The sequence below is a fragment of the Phocoena phocoena genome, chromosome 1, assembly GCF_963924675.1.
Source record: "Phocoena phocoena chromosome 1, mPhoPho1.1, whole genome shotgun sequence".
Lineage (NCBI taxonomy): Eukaryota > Metazoa > Chordata > Mammalia > Artiodactyla > Phocoenidae > Phocoena > Phocoena phocoena.
The window spans coordinates 139,182,663-139,201,089 of record NC_089219.1 but is presented as its reverse complement, the minus strand read 5'-3'; the positions used below and the strand labels follow the sequence as shown (position 1 = coordinate 139,201,089).

The 18,427-nt window shown below is 42.3% G+C and overlaps 1 protein-coding gene across 1 annotated transcript in view; it reads left to right on the top strand.

Annotated features, from left to right (window-relative positions):
* The first annotated feature begins 4,594 nt into the window (after window positions 1-4,594).
* The window catches only part of NMNAT2 (nicotinamide nucleotide adenylyltransferase 2), a 163,002-nt gene continuing 149,169 nt past the window's right edge, over window positions 4,595-18,427 (top strand). Inside the window, exon 1 of the mRNA XM_065885896.1 lies at window positions 4,595-4,790. Coding sequence (XP_065741968.1) covers window positions 4,706-4,790 — 85 coding nt within the window. The 5' untranslated portion in view covers window positions 4,595-4,705. The remainder of the gene's footprint in view (window positions 4,791-18,427) is intronic.

Sequence of the window (18,427 nt, the reverse complement as noted above, 5' to 3'; positions counted from 1 at the left end):
CTCAGCACTGGGCTGGTAAAAAAAGAGTTTTGTACTTGATTCATTGGTAAATATTTATTGACCACTGTTCTGTGTGGGAATGTTGAATTGGACATTTTTCTTTCTTTCTTTTTATTAAAATTAACTTGTAGAGTTGAGTGAGTGTCCAGTCATTCCAGCAAGTTACATTGAATTTTGTTGCCTACTTTTCCACTTTTCCTGGGTAAAGGAGGGAAAACCTGAACACTTGGTATGGCAATTCTCAGTCTGTTCTTCAAACCTCTGCTACAAAGTTCCATTCTCTCATTTATAAAATAGGTATCACTTATTGACCATCTATTATATGCTAGATGTTCTACATTACTGGTAATCTTCACATCTCTGTGGTTTGGTGGGTATAGTTATCCTCATTTTTATGACTGCAGTTGGTCCAGGTATACCTTGGAGATATTGCAGATTTGGTTCCAGACTACCACAGTAAAGTGAATATTGTAATAAAGTGAGTCACATGAATTTTTTGGTTTCCTAGAGCCTATAAAATTTCTGCTTACACTATACTGTGGTCAATTAAGTTTGAAATAGCATTATGTCTAAAAGAAACAATGTACAGGGCTTCCCTGGTGGCGCAGTGGTTGAGAGTCCGCCTGCCGATGCAGGGGACATGGGTTCGTGCCCCGGTCCAGGAAGATCCCACATGCCGCAGAGCGGCTGGGCCCGTGAGCCATGGCCGTTGAGCCTTCGCGTCCGGAGCCTGTGCTCCGCAACGGGAGAGGCCGCAACAGTGAGAGGCCCACGTACCGAAAACAACAACAAGAACAACAGTGTACCTACCTTAATTTAAAAATACTTGTTTGCTAAAAAATGATAACCATCATCTGTGCCTTCAGTGAGTCATAATCAATCATTTGACTGGTAGAGGGTCTTGCCTGGATGTTGATGACTGCTGACTGATCAGGGTGATGGATGCTGAAGGCTAGGGTAGATATGACAATTTCTTAAAATAAGACAGCGATGGAGCTTGCTGCATCAGTTGACCCTTCCTTTCACTTGAACACTTAGAGGCCATTCTAGGGTTATTAATTGGCCTAATTTCAATATCACTGTGTCTCAGGAAATAAGGAGGCCGAAGGAGAGGGAGAGAGATGGGGTAACTGCTGGTCAGTAGAGCAGTCAGAACACATTTATCAATTAAGTTTGCCATCTCATATGGTGTGGTTCATGGTGCTCCAAAACAATTACCATAGTAACATCAAAGACAACTGATTGCAGATCACCATAACAAATATAACAATGAAAACAGTTTGAGATACTGTGACACAGAGACCCAAAATGAGCAAATGATATTGGAAAAAAAATGGTGTAGATATACTTGCTTGACTCAAGGTTGTCACAAACCTTCAATTTGAAAAAACGCAATGTCTGTGAAGCTCAATAAAACAAGGTATGCCTGTATAGCATAGCAGTGAAACAAGATGAAACAGTAAGCTTGGATCAACAACAGGGCCTTCAACCAAAACTACCAGGGTTTAAATTTGAATCCATACTTACTAGGACCAGGTATTTCATTTCTCTGTTCTCCCTTATGCTCATCTCTAAAATGGGATAAAATTATTGGAACTCATAGAATTATGGTGAGTGTTAAATGAATTAACATCTGTAAATGGCTTATAATGCCTGGGCTTCTACTGATATTCAGTGAATGTTAGCTACTGTTGCTAATTTGGTGTGCCCCGGGGCTGAATCTGAGGGCCTCTTTTCTTCTATGTATATATATATATATGTTACTCCTTAGGTGACCTCATTTAATCCTTTGGTTTTAAATATAAAACTATACTGATGACTCCAAAATTTATACTTCCTGCCAGAATGGTACTTTTCAAATGTAAGTCAGTTCATGTGACTTCTCTATTCAGAACCTCCAGTGACTTCCTATCTCTCCCAGTGAAAAAGCCAAAGCCCTCACCAGGGCCTATGAGGCCCTATTGATCTGTCCTACTTTTCCACTTGCTTTCTTTTGTGCAGCCACATGGGTGTGCTTGTCGAAGACTCTCAAACACTCTTGCTCCTCAGGCTCTTTGCACTTGCTGTTCTGCCAGGTATGTTCCTCCCCAGATATTCAAATGACACATTCCTTCACTTCTTTCAGGCCCCTGCTCAGATCCCATCCTATCAGAGAGGCCATCCCTGACCACCTTGAATAAAGGAGAATTTCCCTTTCCTTTTCTTCTCATCCAGCTTGATTTTTCATTATGGTATCTGTTACCATTATGTTTATTTTATTTTATTTTTCAATGGTCTGTTTTGCCCTCTAGTATGAGAGCTGTATTAAAGCAGGGACTTTGTTTTGTTCACAGCCTCTAAATCAAGTATCTGGCACGTGGCAGACACTCAATAAATATTTATTGCCCAGCTAATAAGTGTCAGAGTTTCCTACCCAAGTCGGGCTCCCCTCAACATCTCCTGCTCTTCTGTCCCACTAATCTGCATCCCCTGTGAGGGAAGATACATCAAATTACAAATATACATCAGTTCTTAGGACTTATCTTTAAACTGGAAATTTTATGCATATTAGGATCAATTTGCTGTTCAGCATAATTTAACAAATATTTACTGTGCACCAACTACATGCTCTTAAATAAGAAACAATGACCAACCCACTAAAATAGGTAGAAATTTATCCAAGAATCTTGAAGCCCAAAAAAAGTAAATATTTGTACTTGTGGATCTCTAAGTTCAGAATCATTATGTGTACCTAAAACTAATACAATGCACATGTCAGTTATATCTCAGTATTTTGAAAGGCTATTTAAAAAAAATCTCAAATTATTAGGTTTATTTATTGTATCAGAATAGAACATTGGTCATCCCTGAAACTTCCTTTCTCCATCTTTCTCACTCTCAGTCCACTCATTTACTTAAACCAAATTTCTAGACATTTTCCTAGATTTCTCTTTCCCTCATCCTTCACATCCAATCCATTTGCAAAGACTGTAAACTTTATCTACAAAACTTATCCTGAGACCCTTTGCTTCTCATCAGTTTCACCTCTATAAAACCTAGTCCAAGGACAACTGCACCTGCTTAGACTACCAGGAGGATTTCCTAAATGCTTTCCTTGCCTTCCCATTTTCCACCTAGCAGCCAGAGTGATCTTATAAAAATGTGAATTACTTACCACTTCTCTGCCTAAAAGCTTCAGTGGTTTCCTTTTGTTATTCCTCTCTAAGTTATTCCTCTTAGAAAAACATCCAAACCCTACCCTAGCCTACAAGCCCTACTTGATTTGGTCCTAATCACCAGTCCAATCTTCTCTCTTAGCATTTTTCCCATTATTCATGCAGTCTGGTCACACTGGCCTTCTTTCATTTCTAGGAGCACAATGAGCCCTTCCCTGTCCCAGAATACTTGTACTAGCAACTCCTTGTCATTTGGGTCTCAGTTTAAATTTCACCACCCCAGAGAGGCCTTCCCTAACTTCTTCATTTCAAGTGGTCTCCTCTTCTCCATTCACCCTTTGTTGTGCCAGAGAGTGAACTGCATTCACTTATTGTGCATTGCACAATTGCCTCTAATATTTCCTTCTGTTTGTTTTGTTTTTATTTTTTGCGGTACGCGGGCCTCTCACTGTTGTGGCCTCTCCCATTGCGGAGCACAGGCTCCAGACGTGCAGGCTCAGTGGCCATGGCTCACGGGCCCAGCCGCTCCGCGGCATGTGGGATCCTCCCGGACCGGGGCACAAACCCATGTCCCCTGCATTGGCAGGTGGACTCTCAACCACTGCGCCACCAGGGAAGCCCTGCTATGTTTGTTTATTGTCTATCTCCTTCCAGTAGAATGTAAACTTGATGAAGACAGGGACTTTGCTTTATCAGCAGTGTTTATAACAGAGCCTAACACATAGTGGGCACTCAAGGAACACTTGTTGAATGGGTAAATCTTTGTCTCAATTTTGATAGCTTATGTAAGATCACAATAATTTTCTAACACAGCTTTAATAACTCTGTCACATCCATGTTCTCATTGCTTCAACCCACAAAAGGAGCAGTATGCCAGGGGAAGGATTCAGGTTCCCCCTATTTCTTGGCAACCACTAGGTCAACGTCTGGACTCAGTTTAGTAGTTCAAAACCATGAGATAAGGGGGGGAAAGACGGGCAGAAATGAATACTCCTGAAGTGACCAATTGTCATTTCCCCACTTAAAATTTTGAGGAGAGAAAGAAAACAGTTCTTAAAATCGAACACTTTTAGAGTTGGAAATGTTCGAGAAAGTAGGTGTGGACAGAAAAATGTTAGATTGAGGGAGGAAAACTAATTCAGAAGGAGGTAAGAGAAAGAGCTCACACCATGCTGATGGTTGCCTGTCAGTGTTCACGGTTCTGGGCTTGGGTACCACAACTTGACTTATAGGTAAACACTAAGGAAGAGAGCGTGATGGGGTGGGGTGGGGGTGAGAGAAAGGGAGGAGAGGGAGACCAGGGCGAGAGGCGTGAAATAAGCTAGAAGGAAAAGAGGACGGAGCTTAGCGATACAAAAGCAGCCTCGGATCCTGCCGGCGCTGCAAGCGTTAAGGGGAGGCGGGGAGTGACGCGGTTTGCGTCTGGAGCGGCTCCTTGGAGTCCCCAGCATCCACCGCCGGAGCCTCGCCTTCCTTTCTCCCTCTGCAGACGTATCGAGACACAAAAAGAGAGGCGACCCCTGGACCAGCGCGAGGGACCCACCCGCACCATGACCGAGACCACCAAGACCCACGTTATCTTGCTCGCCTGCGGCAGCTTCAATCCCATCACCAAAGGGCACATTCAGATGTTCGGTGAGTCCTCCCGCCCACCCCCGGAGACTGCTTCCGCCTCTCTCCTTTCCCCGGCACCTGTGTTTCCCAGGGCGCCTGACGGTAAGGCGAGTACCCATCTGGAGAGGTGTGCTGGCTGATCCAGCTGGTGGGAGGTCAGCCCCTCTATTCTGGGCTCCTGGGAGGGGACGCAGACTGTGCTTCCGAGGCGTCACTCGCTCGGGCCAGACCCTCGCTGGGGGCCAAGGGGTGGGGGAGGGGAGGGGCCGGAGGGGAATGTTGGTTCGGATTGGTGGGAGGTCGAGGTTTGAGAACTGGGGTGCGGTGGTGCGGCGGTTTGGCTACTTGGCCGGTGAGGATTGGGATGGGGGCAGAGGTTGGGGCGCGGAGAAGGGAGAAGGGGGTTAGAGATAACGTGCTGTTTGTTTAGGTTGGGCCGAAAGCTCGAAGGAGTTAATGGTGTATATGCTTCAGAGACACAAACACACACAACACACCAGGAACAGGGCTGGGCTTCAAGGAGATTCGTTTATGGTTTGGCTGCTGGTTCGGGGCGGCCCGGGGCAAATGTTTGAGGGTTGTGGACAGTGGATTGCGCGCGCGAGGTGGATGGCTTAGTGAATGTGGAGGTGGGGAGCAGGGGGCGGGGGCCTGGGCTTGGCTGCCGGGACCCACCGCCTAGGAAGGGGAGAGGGCGGGGCGGTTGCTGCGGGCTGCCCTTTGCGAGCCGGTGTTAAAGGATGGGGCCCAAGTTGGCTGAGGCTCTGCCCCGGTTGGCGATGGCTCCCACAAGGTTTGAGGCGTGCGAGTGTATGTATGACTCTGTGTGTGTGTGTGTGTGTGTGTGTGTGTGTTTGGGGGCTGGGCGAGGCGAGGGCGCATCATCGCGCGTTTTTTTCAAGGAGGCTTTGTGGCGAAGAGAGAGGCCGAGCGAGCGGGGGCTCCTGGCTGCTGGTTGGGATTGAGAAGTGGTAAGGGAAAGGTGATCGTTGCCTGACAGAGATCTCGGGCCACCGGTGGGTAAACGGCGGGGCTTCGCTGCTGCTCCAGGAGGACCCAAAGGCGCGGGGGCTTGCGTGTTTAGACCCTGAGGGAGGCACGCGGAGGTCACTTTTGAAGCAGGAATTGAGGAGAAGTTAGAAGTCGGGATGCTTTTCTTCTGGCAATGAGAGAAGCGAGAAGAGGAAAGCGAGTGGACTAGGGAAGGATGAGTGAAGGGTGGGAGGCCTTGCGCCGGCCGGCCAGTGAGGCGCTATCCAGAGACAGCGGTGCTGAAACGCAGGGCGAGCTGGAGCCGGCTGCAGGCACACGTGTTTACCCGGAGCCTGAGGATTGCGTGGGCCGTCCTAGGGCTGTTTAGTGAAAGCCACATCATATCGGTAAAGACTGGGAGAGGTGGCTTAGAATAAAAATATTCCTCTCTTAAACCTAAAAGGTGAGTTGAACTGGGCACCCTTATTAAAAACCTCATGGAAAGAATATACTTTGAGCAGAGTGCAGATCACATAGGCACATTTATAGGATCCAAGGAGGGTGACTGAGGTAGCCATCCCTTCCTCACCATACTTTCACTTTTAAAAGTGTGGTATCAGGAGCTGGTGCCAACTTACCTATTAAATAAAGACTTTTGTTCTAGCATCAAAGTAGACTAGAGCATCTCATCAGCCTTCTAAGGGAATATCAGTGCCCTGAAAACACTCTCCTTTCACTTTCTTTTGATTCTGGTGTCTTCACCCCTGTCCTTCTTTTCTTCTCTCTCTGTATTTCCTCTAGCCATTTTATGTGGCTGTACTTTATTCCTCTCAGTTGCCCAGACAGGGAGGGACTCCCCTCTGGAACTCCTTGGCTCTAGTAATCTTTAGTGGGCCAGCAGGCACTCCTCCTTTCTTCCTGGGACTAAGGATGTACCTAATTCCACTTGTTTTGGATTGCAGGAGGGGTAGATTTAGATTGAGAACCAGAGATTTTGTCTTGCAGCTAAAGAGAGTTTAGTAATGGTGATAAAGGCTTTTGTTAAGTTGATGCTGACCTGCCAGTTCTCCATGAGTTTAGAGGACAGAGTATATGGAAATAGGTATGGATTACAGCAGGGAGGTTTAGACATAGAATAGGTGAAAGGAGACTTTGACAGTAGTGACTTTTGCTTGTTATTGGAACTGAAGAAGAGGAGAGAATATCAACAAAGACTTTTGAGTGTCCATGAGTTATGTGTAATCCAGAGAGCAACATGGAAAGAGGATACGGTATGCTCACTGTGGCTTTAAGGAGCTTATAACCTAATGAAGGATTTAGCACATATACATTGAAAAGGAAACAGGAACAAGAACACAAAATACATATTAAACAATTTTTCTTGTAGAATCTCTTATGGGAATCTTTGAGCTAGTGATAAGTTTTGTAATTTATTTTTGTAGAGCAGCTTCTGATTTACAAGGCATTTTCATCGTGTATGTCACTTATTCTTAATAAGAAGCTTACAAGAAAGGCATCATTATCTCCATTTTACAAATGAGAAACTGATGTTCAGAGGCTAAGTGCCTTAAGTGGCTTAAGTGACATGGAGCGTGGGTGGCAGAATTGAGACTGGAACCCCACATTTCTGATTCCTCTTGAATAGGCCTTTGCACTGTAACAAAAGCAGAAAGAACTGCTCACTAATCTTCTGACTGAATAATTCCATGAACTCTATTTCCTTCAAACATATACTAACAGAGATGAGAATTCAGTTGCCATCAACTAAATGAGATTCCTAAATAGGCATTTCCTTAAGAGCTCTTTCCCATCTCTAAAGAAACCAGGCATCCATGAACTATTTTCTCCTTTTAAATGGCTTTAAAAATTTTTTCCCCAACAATACAGAAATAATTAATGCAATAAAATTATCAAACTTTTAAAAGATGCCTGCAATTTGTAATAGAAAAAAAGTATAAAGATGCAAACAGGACTTTGAAATTAGACACCTTTAATAGAGCTTCTATATTTTGAAATACAGTTGCTTACCAAAGAAAAAAGAGACTATAAACAAAACAAAACAAAAAAGTGTCATTCAGAACTAAAAACTCAGGCTTCGTCTCTATAAAGTAGTATTTGTCCAGTTCTCATTATTCGTAAAATATTTTAGAATGAGCTTGTCTTTTTATTCTGAAAGGGGAGTTGATATTATTCCTATTTGTGGCTATGGGAACATATAAGAAAAAACTAATATTAAAATTTATTTATTTATTTATTTTTGGCTGTGTTGGGTCTTAGTTGCTACCCGTGGGCTCTTTGTTTTGGCGTGTGGGCTTCTCTCTAGTTGTGACGTGCGGGCTCCAGAGCCCTGTAGTTTGCGGCCCGGCCTGTGGGCTTAGTTGCTCTGCGGCATGTGGGATCTTAGTTCCCGACCAAGGATCAAACCCGCGTCCCCTGCATTGGAAGGCGGATTCTTTACCACTGGACCACCAGGGAACTCCCCCCAAAATTAATATTTGTGATAGAGGTATTTGACAGCTATATACTTAACTGTGACTAAAATGTCTTCAGGACTTCCCTGGTGGCGCAGTGGTTAAGAATCTGCCAGCCAATGCAGGGGACATGGGTTTGATCCCTGGTCCCGGAAGATCCCACGTGCCAAGGAGCAACTAAGCCCCTGCACCACAACTACTGGGCCTGCACTCTAGGGCCCATGTGCTGCAACTACTGAGCCCACGTGCTGCAACTACTGAAACCCACACGCCTAGAGCCCGTGCTGTGCAACAAGAGAAGCCACCACAATGAGAAGCCCACGTACAGCAATAAAGACCCAATGCAGCCAAAAAATAAATAAAATTTAAAAGTAAAATAAAAAATAAAATGTTTTCAGGAATGAGTAAAAGTTTTTGGCAAAGCAGACCCATAAACCAACCGTGTTTTATTTCATGTCTGCCTTATTACATACAAAGGTAACATGAGGCTAGAAGGTTTTTTTTTTACATGTAAGTTCGTAGTTATTAAACATGTAGAGATTATATTTCAGTACAACTTTCTTTGCATTTGTATTGCCAATATTTATCAATAAATATACCACTGGTAGATCTGATAGTAAGTTTAAACAGGAAAGTAAGAAAGGTCTGATCAGATTAACTTCTCCATAAAAAATAAAGGAATTGAGGGACTTGATCATGGCAGAAATGTGTCCTATTTTTTGATGATTCCAAAGTAACTGGATTTTCCAGTTTTTCTACTTCGAAATATTTTTGGTTTGAACAATTGGGTTTTTTTGAAAAACAATTGGGTTTTTTGAAAAGAGACATAATCTAATTCTGTTTCTCTTAAAATGTACTGAAGATGGCTTTTTACTTGTGAAATTGGAATTGCAGCTCCTGTTGCTACAACTACAAATTATAAGAAAGATGAATTTGTGTTTCTACCAATATGTAGAGAACAGTCGAAAACTGAGAAACTGTTTAGTATGCTTGAAATGCATATTTTTAAAAGCTCATTCAGTGGTACTTATACTTTTCCAACACTATCTCATTTGATTCTACCCTGTAACCTAAACTGGGTGATATTATCACCACCCTTTTACAAACAACAAAGCAGAGGTACAAGTAAGAGTAAGTCATTTGGTACAGTCATAAGCAAAAGTCAGAATAGAACTAGTTTCCTGATATCCAGGCTGTCTCTCACCAAAGATTTTTTTTTACTCCTTTAATTGCAACAGCATTTATGAAAGAAAGAGCCACTGAACTTAGTTATCAACAAAGGGTAGTGAGATGGGGCTTCCCTGGTGGTGCAGTGGTTAAGACTCTGCCTGCCAATGCAGTGGACACGGGTTCGAGCCCTGGTCCGGGAAGATCCCACATGCTGCGGAGCAACAAAGCCTGTGCGCCACAGGTACTGAGCCCGCGCGCCTAGAGCCCGTGCTCCACAACAAGGGAAGCCACCGCAATGAGAAGCCCGCGTGCCACAACCAAGAGTAGCCCCCGCTCACTGCAACTAGAGAAAGCCCGCATGCAGCAACAAACACCCAGTGCGGCCAAATATATATATATAAATGAATAAATTTTTAAAAAATGGGTAGTGAGAACTTTATAAATTGTTTTCCTTTGTGACACAGGCCATCAACAAAATATATTCAATAAAGATACCTGTTCCCAATATCTTATGCTTATAACAAGGGAAAGCTATTTCTTTTCTTAGTACTCATATATTTTCCATTTAACTATGCCACTAGAACATTTATTCCACCACTCCCCCCGCCTCCTCATCCTCCTCCTCCACCTCCTCCACTCTTCTGCTACCACAACTAGCTCCTACTCATCTTTCAGATTTTAGCTTCAACAGTACTTCCTCAGGGAACCTCCAATGACTCCTCAATTAAGTATGGTTACCCTTACTGACATTTGATCCCACATCACCTTATACTTTCCATACCATAACTCTAATCTTATTCTGTGTTTCATGACTATTTGCCATGCTAGACAGTAAGATTTATTAAGATAGAAACCATGCCTGGTTTAATCATTGATTTACTTCCTAGTACCTAGCATGGAGTAAGCTCTCCATAATAGTATACTCTAATAATAATTGCAAATAAAGAGTCTTTATTTATTTAAACATTGTAGCAACTGTAATTTTCTTTTTAAAGTAGTTATGTATTCAGTATTTTATTTATTTAATTTTGGCTGTGTTGGGTCTTGGTTTCTGTGTGAGGGCTTTCTCTAGTTGTGGCGAGCGGGGGCCACTCTTCATCGCGGTGCGCGGGCCTCTCACTGTCGCGGCCTCTCTTGTTGCGGAGCACAGGCTCAGTAGTTGTGGCTCACGGGCCTAGTTGCTCCGCAGCATGTGGGATCCTCCCAGACCAGAGCTCGAACCCGTGTCCCCTGCATTAGCAGGCAGATTCTCAACCAATGCACCACCAGGGAAGCCCTAAAGAGTCTTTGCTTCATAATAGTTGCTGAATAAATAAAAAATAAGTGAATGTCATTCCAGGTGGAGGAATCAACCATGCATAAAGGGCTGGAGTGATGAGACAGAGAGCCATGACATTAGAACAAAAAAAAATTCAGGATGACTCAAGGAGGAGGGGATTGAGAAATAAGACTGGGAAGTTAGATGGAAATCTGATCAATTATGAAGGCTTGTAAGTCATATTAAAGAATTTAGATTTTATCCCAATGGCAGTGACAAAATATTGCCTTTTTTAAGTAAAGGGATGTCATAATCATATTGTTAAGATTATGATTTAATTGAATTTTGAACGTAAACTGGTGAAGGGCAAGGATGGAGATGTAGCGAACAGATGGGCACCTATTTCAGCAATACAGAGTTCAAGTCAGAGAAGACTGTCACCTTGCTCAGGTTGGTGGCATTTGGGATGGAGAGTGAGTGTATTTGAAAATATTTAGGAGGTAAAAGAGATCCTTATTTGGTGATTTGATGGGTGGGTGATGGCAAAGTAGTCCAGGGTAACTGGCAGGTTTCCATCCAAAGTGGATGAATAGAGAACATTGGAAGAGAAGCAGGTTTGGGTTTGGTGGGGAAAGTGAAGCTTCATACTTCTTACTCTAAGATTTTGGAAATAATGTATTCTAACCAAGTACTAATGCAAAAGAAGGTAATACCTAAATTCAAAGTCTCTTTGTAACCTGGGACATCTGAAACTTCTAATGAAAACTCCTAGTAGGTTTTATTTGGATTATTCAAAATTCTTCATGCAAGAAATATATTGAAATTCATTAACATTATGGAAATAAAAAGATAAAGAATTTGCCAGCTTTTTTATAAACTACGAGATGGGAGAAAATCAAGGTCCTAAAGTTGACTCTTTTATAATGTTGAGGATGTGAGATTGAAAACAGTTGATGCAGTTCAAAAGACCATTCCAGAACTTGCCCATCACTATGGTGATGGCTGTAATAATATATTTAAGTGGACGCTTGGGAATTCTAATTCACTGATAAGTTGAATGTCCTCTAATGGAAACTCATGGATCACTCATGGAAGTTTCACTGGCGAGAGCTGTGTCTACTCATGACGTGAGAATAATGGCTGAAAAAGAAAATTTAGATATTTTTGTCCACATGAACAGGTAGTTTGATTTACTTTCTCCTGCTGAATTGATTGACTGAGCCCCACAATTGGACACAATTATGCTAATTACGATAGGCAACTCTCCCATCTAGAATGCATCCCAGACCAAGGAACAGGATATAACCGAGAAGGTTGATGTACTATGAATTTTGAAATGAAGAAATATTAATTTTCATATTCTCTTCTCTTTTTGTTTTCCTTGATCTTATTCTACATATCCAACCCTTTATGCTTAAAACTATCAAAATTAAGAGATTCATATGACTTTTAAGAAATAGTTCAGATTACTGCTCAGTAGGAACCTCCTTTAAAATGTTATGAGTCTCAAGAGAAACACTTCTACACAAATTTCCAGTTTTAGACCAAGTCAAATGAACAGCCTAAAATGCAGAGGCAAACTAAACTAAAAACATAACTGGCAAACCCTCAGGTCTGGATCTCTGTCTGTTTCAGAGAGATCCTCAGACAAGAGAGGAAAATGCAAAACTAGACAGATAATCTATATTTTCTGTTATTTTTCTATTAATAAGTAATAGTTGTGAAAGTAGTCTATGCATGACTAGGAAAGAGAATGAAAACCCTGTTTTGAAAGTGTTTCTTTAAAAAGATTCAAATCTAAATATCATTGTCCTCTCAGCCACCAATACAGTGTTGTATATGTAGTGGGTGCTTAATCAATATTTAATGATACTATGAAATACACACTTTCCAGTAGAGTTCTTGTTCATTTCTAAAGAGTTTTCAGATCATCCTGAATTGCTCAAGAAAGATCCTAAGGGCACAAAGGAACTCATTAAAAAGTTTTTAAACACCAGTTTAAAAAAAAACAAAAACACTCAACACACAAAATTTTGGCTAAACAAAGGCATTTAAAATAACTCTTAAGGATCTGATCTAACAAACTAAGAACTGGGATATAGGAATGCATTTTATAGAGAAATGCACAACTTTATTTACGGATGTGTTCCATATCTCAATATATGTAAATGCAGCATCAGTTTAAAAAGAACAAAGTTTTCCATCGCCAGAGGTTTTCCAATCATAAGCATTCAAATGCATGGAACACATTTGTTTTTTAAAAAAAATACAGTTTGGCAGATAGCCTCAGAAGTATTTTAGCCTAAAAAAGATGTTTGGTGGCTTACAAGGTGTGACTAAGGCCATCCTCCCGGCTTTGGCTTCCTCCTCCTTTTGCACAATACCTCTATGGTTTATGAACTCTGCAGCAAAGGCAAATATTATAAACACTACCAGCATCATCACCTTCCCCATGATCATTTTAATAATGGAGTTAACCTTATTTGAGCTTCTTTAAAATCTACTACCATTAAACTGTTTTCCACTAAATCTATGGCATAATTCTCTTTAGTTCTGAACAAGTGAGCCAACAAGGAAAATTCTTGTAATTTGGGGGATAAGGGAGTAAGAGGAGGAGGCAGAAAATGAGCAAGACTCAGAGGCTAACCCCAGGAAGCAGTAGCAGCTAAACAGCACTCTTTCTCTGCTCTCTCTCTTGCATCATGTCGCCTCCACGTGGGTCACTATGCTGCTACATATTGACCTCACTTAATACTTACCAGACAGTAGGAGGGTGAGTGAAGTATAGCCCCTAGATAAGGCTAAATGCTTATAGTTTTTCTCTTATTCCAGTTGCTTAGGTCGAAAACCTTGGACTAATGCTTGATCCTTCTCTCTTTGCACATCCCATCTATGGCAGCAAATGTTTTTGGATCTATCTTCAAAATAAAACTAGGACCAGTCACTTTTTCCCATCTACAGCCCTGATGTAAGCCACTGTTACAGTTTGATTACATCATTGCAATAGCTTCTTAACTGATCTCTCTGCTTCTACCCTTGGCCCAATACTAAATTCTCAACAAAATAGCTGAGTGATCCTTTTAAAATGTAAGTCAGATGTACGTCAGATCATGTTGCTCCTTTGCTCAAAATCCTCCAATGGTTCCCTATTTCATTCAGGGTCAAAGTCATTTTAATGACCTACAAAGGCCTCCATGATCTGCCACCTTTCCCCCTTCTCCCCCTACCTCATCACACCTCTTTCCAACCTCATTCTTAGCCAACTTCACTGACCTCCTTGTCTTGGCCTTAGAGTGTGCACTGAATGTTCTCGCTGCCTGAAATGCCCTTCCCCCATATTTCCCCATGTCTAATTGACTCTCTAAGTCTTTGTCCAAATGCAACCTTCTCACTGTCTACTTGGCAGGTCCTACTCCCCTGATCACATAGTTTAAAATCACAGCTCACACACTCCCAGTCCCCCTTGTCATGCTCTACTTATATCTTTTCCCCTTACTTCTTATCCTCTTTTAACAAAGCATGTTATTTATCTGTTATATTTACTGTTTAATGTCTGTCTCCCCAGCTAGAATGTGAGCTCTTCAATGGCAGGGATCTTTGTTTACTCGGCTCACAGACGTTTCTCATGCTCCTAGAAGAGTTCCTGGCACATAGTAAGTGCTCAATAAATGTCTGTTGAATGAGTGAATGAATGAAATGTTAGAATTACCTACCACCCTGACCTTAAGTCTAGATTCTGTGGTAGGAAGGGTAGAGTCTTAAAAGGACTCAGTATGCGTTCATTCATTCATTCAGCAAATGTTTATTGAGTTACGAATGTGCCTCTGGCACCATGCTAAGCCTCAGGGATATGAAAATTAAAGGCATTCCTTCTTATGCCTCAGGGAGATCATCTTCTGTAGAGGAGATAAACTACACATAGCAGTTCAGGTCATAGTGCTGTAAAAAGAGGGGAGGATGAGGTACAGTGAGAACATAGAAGAAAAAGTGATCATTCTAGACATGGTGGGAGGATCATCGGGGCATGTATTAGTGAGAATGAGCTTGAAGGTAGGAGCTGTCCAGTGGACAGGATGGAGAATGGCATTCTGGGCTGAGAGCTGGGTACGTGTAAAGACCCCAAACATCATGGCACATTAAGGGATCTCCAGGGAGCTTGTTAGATGACTGGAGTGCGGGCGGGGACAGGAAAGGGCAGGAGACCAGAGAGCCAGAAAACAGGTTTTGGCAGGGGTGGAGGGTAGGCACCAAAGAGTTTAGACTTTACTCAGCCCTTTTAGTGATGGGCAGAGGAGTGCATTCCAGATGTGGGACCTACATCCCAAATGTCAGTGTTCCCTTTATTAAGGCTCTGACACCATGATTTTTTTTTTTTTTTTGGCGCTTACGCGGGCCTCTCACTGTTGTGGCCTCTCCCGTTGCGGAGCACAGGCTCTGGATGCGCAGGCTCAGCGGCCATGGCTCACGGACCCAGCCGCTCTGTGGCATGTGGGATCTTCCCGGACCAGGGCACGAACCGTGTACCCTGCATCGGCAGGCGGACTCTCAACCACTGCGCCACCAGGGAAGCCCCTGACACCATGATTTTATCTAAATATTTTAAAGTTATTATTTCTGTATCACTTTTCTAGATATGGAGGGCTTTTTTCCCCCATGATTTTAAAATTTTGTTTATTTATTTATCTATTACTTTCTGAAATGGAACCATTTGTCCATTCTACTAAAGGAATAAATAAGTGGGGAATTATACTGCTGTACAACCCACCTAAGCAAATAAACAACCAACCAACCACCTCTCTCATAGGAAGTTGTTCTCACCTAGGTTCTAAATGTAGCCCTTCTGCACTTCAGTGGGATTGTTACAGGAAGGGGGACCCCTTCGAGGGCCCGAGGGTGGGCTCTTGTCTAACACTCAGAAAGACACATGTGTGTGTCTGTGTGTCTGCTGACAAAGCAAGAGACTCTATTGGGAAGGGGTGCCTGGGTGGAGAGCAGCAGGGTAAGGGTACCCTGGAGAACTGCTCTGCCACGTGGCTCGCGGTCTCAGGTTTTATGATAATGGGGTTAGTTTCTGGGTTGTCTCTGGCCAATCGTTCTGGCTTAGGGTCCTTCCTGGTGGCATGTGCATTGCTCAGCCAAGATGGATTCCAGCAAGAAGGATCCTGGGAGGTTGGTAGGACTGGCATCTCCTCTCTTCTTTTAACCTTTACCCAGTTCTTCCGGTTGGTGGTAGCTTGTTAGTTCCGCCTCATTCTTTAACAGGACCTCCTGTTGTAAGATAACTCATGCATGTGGTTACTATGATGCCAGGCCAGGGCGGGCGGTTTTGGTCAGTTGTTCCCCTAACAGTATGGCACCTCATTGTTGTTAGTATTTTCAGATTTGGTGAACTCAGTTCACCCTAGTGTGATCTTCCTTGATTTTTAAGCATTTGTATCATGCGCCTGTTCTCTTTCCCCTAGGCTTAATTGTCTGAAGAGTGAGGACCATTGGAGATCCTTTTCTCTGACACTTGTTTTCTGCTCTAATCCTTTCAGGATGTCTTGAACAAGTATACTGTATATCTGCTCTTGCTATAAAGCTCTGAGTGTCCTTGACTTTGAAATTTACTATATCATTTTAAAGCCTCAAATAAGTGACATTCCAGTGGGGGGTTGGGTTTCCCAGTGCTTTATTCTTCAACATTTCTTCAACCCTTCATCTTGGTACCCACAGAGAGGTGGAATCCTCATTCCATGGAGCACTGAGATTAAACTACATCAATAACTGTTCATATGTCTTTTTGAGATATTTATGTGCTGATAAATATTTAGCAGTGTGTGTGGTTCATCACAAAAACTACAAGATCTTCAAAATAAGGCAAAAATTTTTTTAACTTAGAGACTGTCACCCATTATAAATTAAAATTAAGAAAGACAATATAGTATTGTACATATAAATTTAAGCCATAATTGCCTCATTTACCATGAAGCAATCTTGCTAAGCACAGTTTAAAAATTATTTACTTGTTATGCCCCAGGGAGTCAAAGTTTATAGATAATACATGATTTTCCCACCCTGTGAAACATGTTGATAAAGAGTGGGTAAATGTCTCAGTTTTTCTTATTGCTTCATTATTTCTCTCATTAGTTCCATTATATATGGAATTTAAGAAACTGAATTGCTATTGATTTGAGAATATACTTAGTCTCCTTTAACCTTTGTTTTGTCATCTGTAAATAGGGTGATTGATATAACCCAGGGATCAGCAAACTACAGCCTGCCAGCCAAATGTGGCATGCAAGCTAAGAATGGGTTTTACATTTTTAAATGGTGGAAAAAACATAAAAGAAGTAAAATACTTTGTAACACATGAAAATTTTCTGAAATTAAAATATGAGTATTCATAAATAAAGTTTTATTGGCACACAGCTACACTCCTTCACGTGAAAACTGTCCATGGCTATTTTCAAATTACAACAGTAGAGCAGAGTAGTTGTGACAGAAACTGTTTGGATTGCAAAGCCTAAAATATTTACTACTTTCTGGCGGTTTGCAGAAGAAGTTTGCCTATCCCTGATATTACCTACCTCTAGGGGTTGGAATGGGGAGTGAATTTAAAGGGTTCTAAAAATATAAAGTGCAGTTGAAGTCCATTACCCAGAGGAGCTCTTTAATGAACAATTTTCAGTCTAAACTAAATCTCTAAAAAGACTCATTTAAGCAGCAAATGTAGTTTCAATTTCATAATTGTAATTTTTCTGGCTGACTGAGTAAATGACTGTTCACAACTGGGATGATTTTCTGGTGTTTGGTTTACATCGGACATTGATTAGCCCCTCTGGCTAATGTTGCACGTTTATCTGCTGCTGAATATTTGATGTACTTTCCCAGAACATCCTTTACCCCAGGGGTCCCCAACCCCCGGGCTGCGGACCGGTATGTATCCGCAGCCTGCAGCCTGTTATGAACCAGGCCGCACAGCAGGAGGTGAGCAGCTGGCGAGTGAAGCTTCAGCTGCCGCTCCCCACCGCTCCCCATCACTCGCCTTACCGCCTGAACCATGCCCCGCCTCCCACCGTCCGCGGGAAAATTGTCTTCCTCAAAACCGGTCCCTGGTGCCAAAAAGGTTGGGGACCAGTGCTTTACCTGATTCACGGCTGCCTCCTTCTTTCAATCTAATATTTTGTATATTTTATATTTGAGGATTTTTTAAAAATCAGCACATCAATTGCATCAGGCTTTTACAGGCTGCTCTTGCAGTCACATTGCGGTTTTCTGCAGGATCTCGCCTGCCTCTGAACTCTGACAGCACTCAGCTTGTACCTCTGGTATAGCCCTTAGCACATTGTGCTGTGGGTTGTAGCTATTTCAGTCCATGTTTCATATTCTCTATCAGATTTAGGCCCTTGCCCACGTCATAGGGCTCTTTGTACCTCCTACAATGCCTAGCACAGTGCTCTAGGCACGTGGCAGTTACTATAAATATTTAGCAAATGAATGAATGATTGAACTGTTAGGAATATTCAGAATCTCAAACTTTAGGCAAAATAGGTGATTAGAAATCAGACAAGAATTTGGAAACCAGGAAACACAGGGAAACAGAAATTCAAGTATGACAGACTCAGAAAACAGGACAAATAGCAAACATTTAGGGACTTCAAAACTGAGATGGATTGTTACCTCAAGATAGGAAGGCTCATGTGTTATAAGAAGGGAACCCTATCCCAGAGTACAGCCTTTCCAGGCATCCACAGGGGAAGCGGCAAGTCGTGTTTGGGGGCTATTAAGTTTGTAGCTTGGCAGGA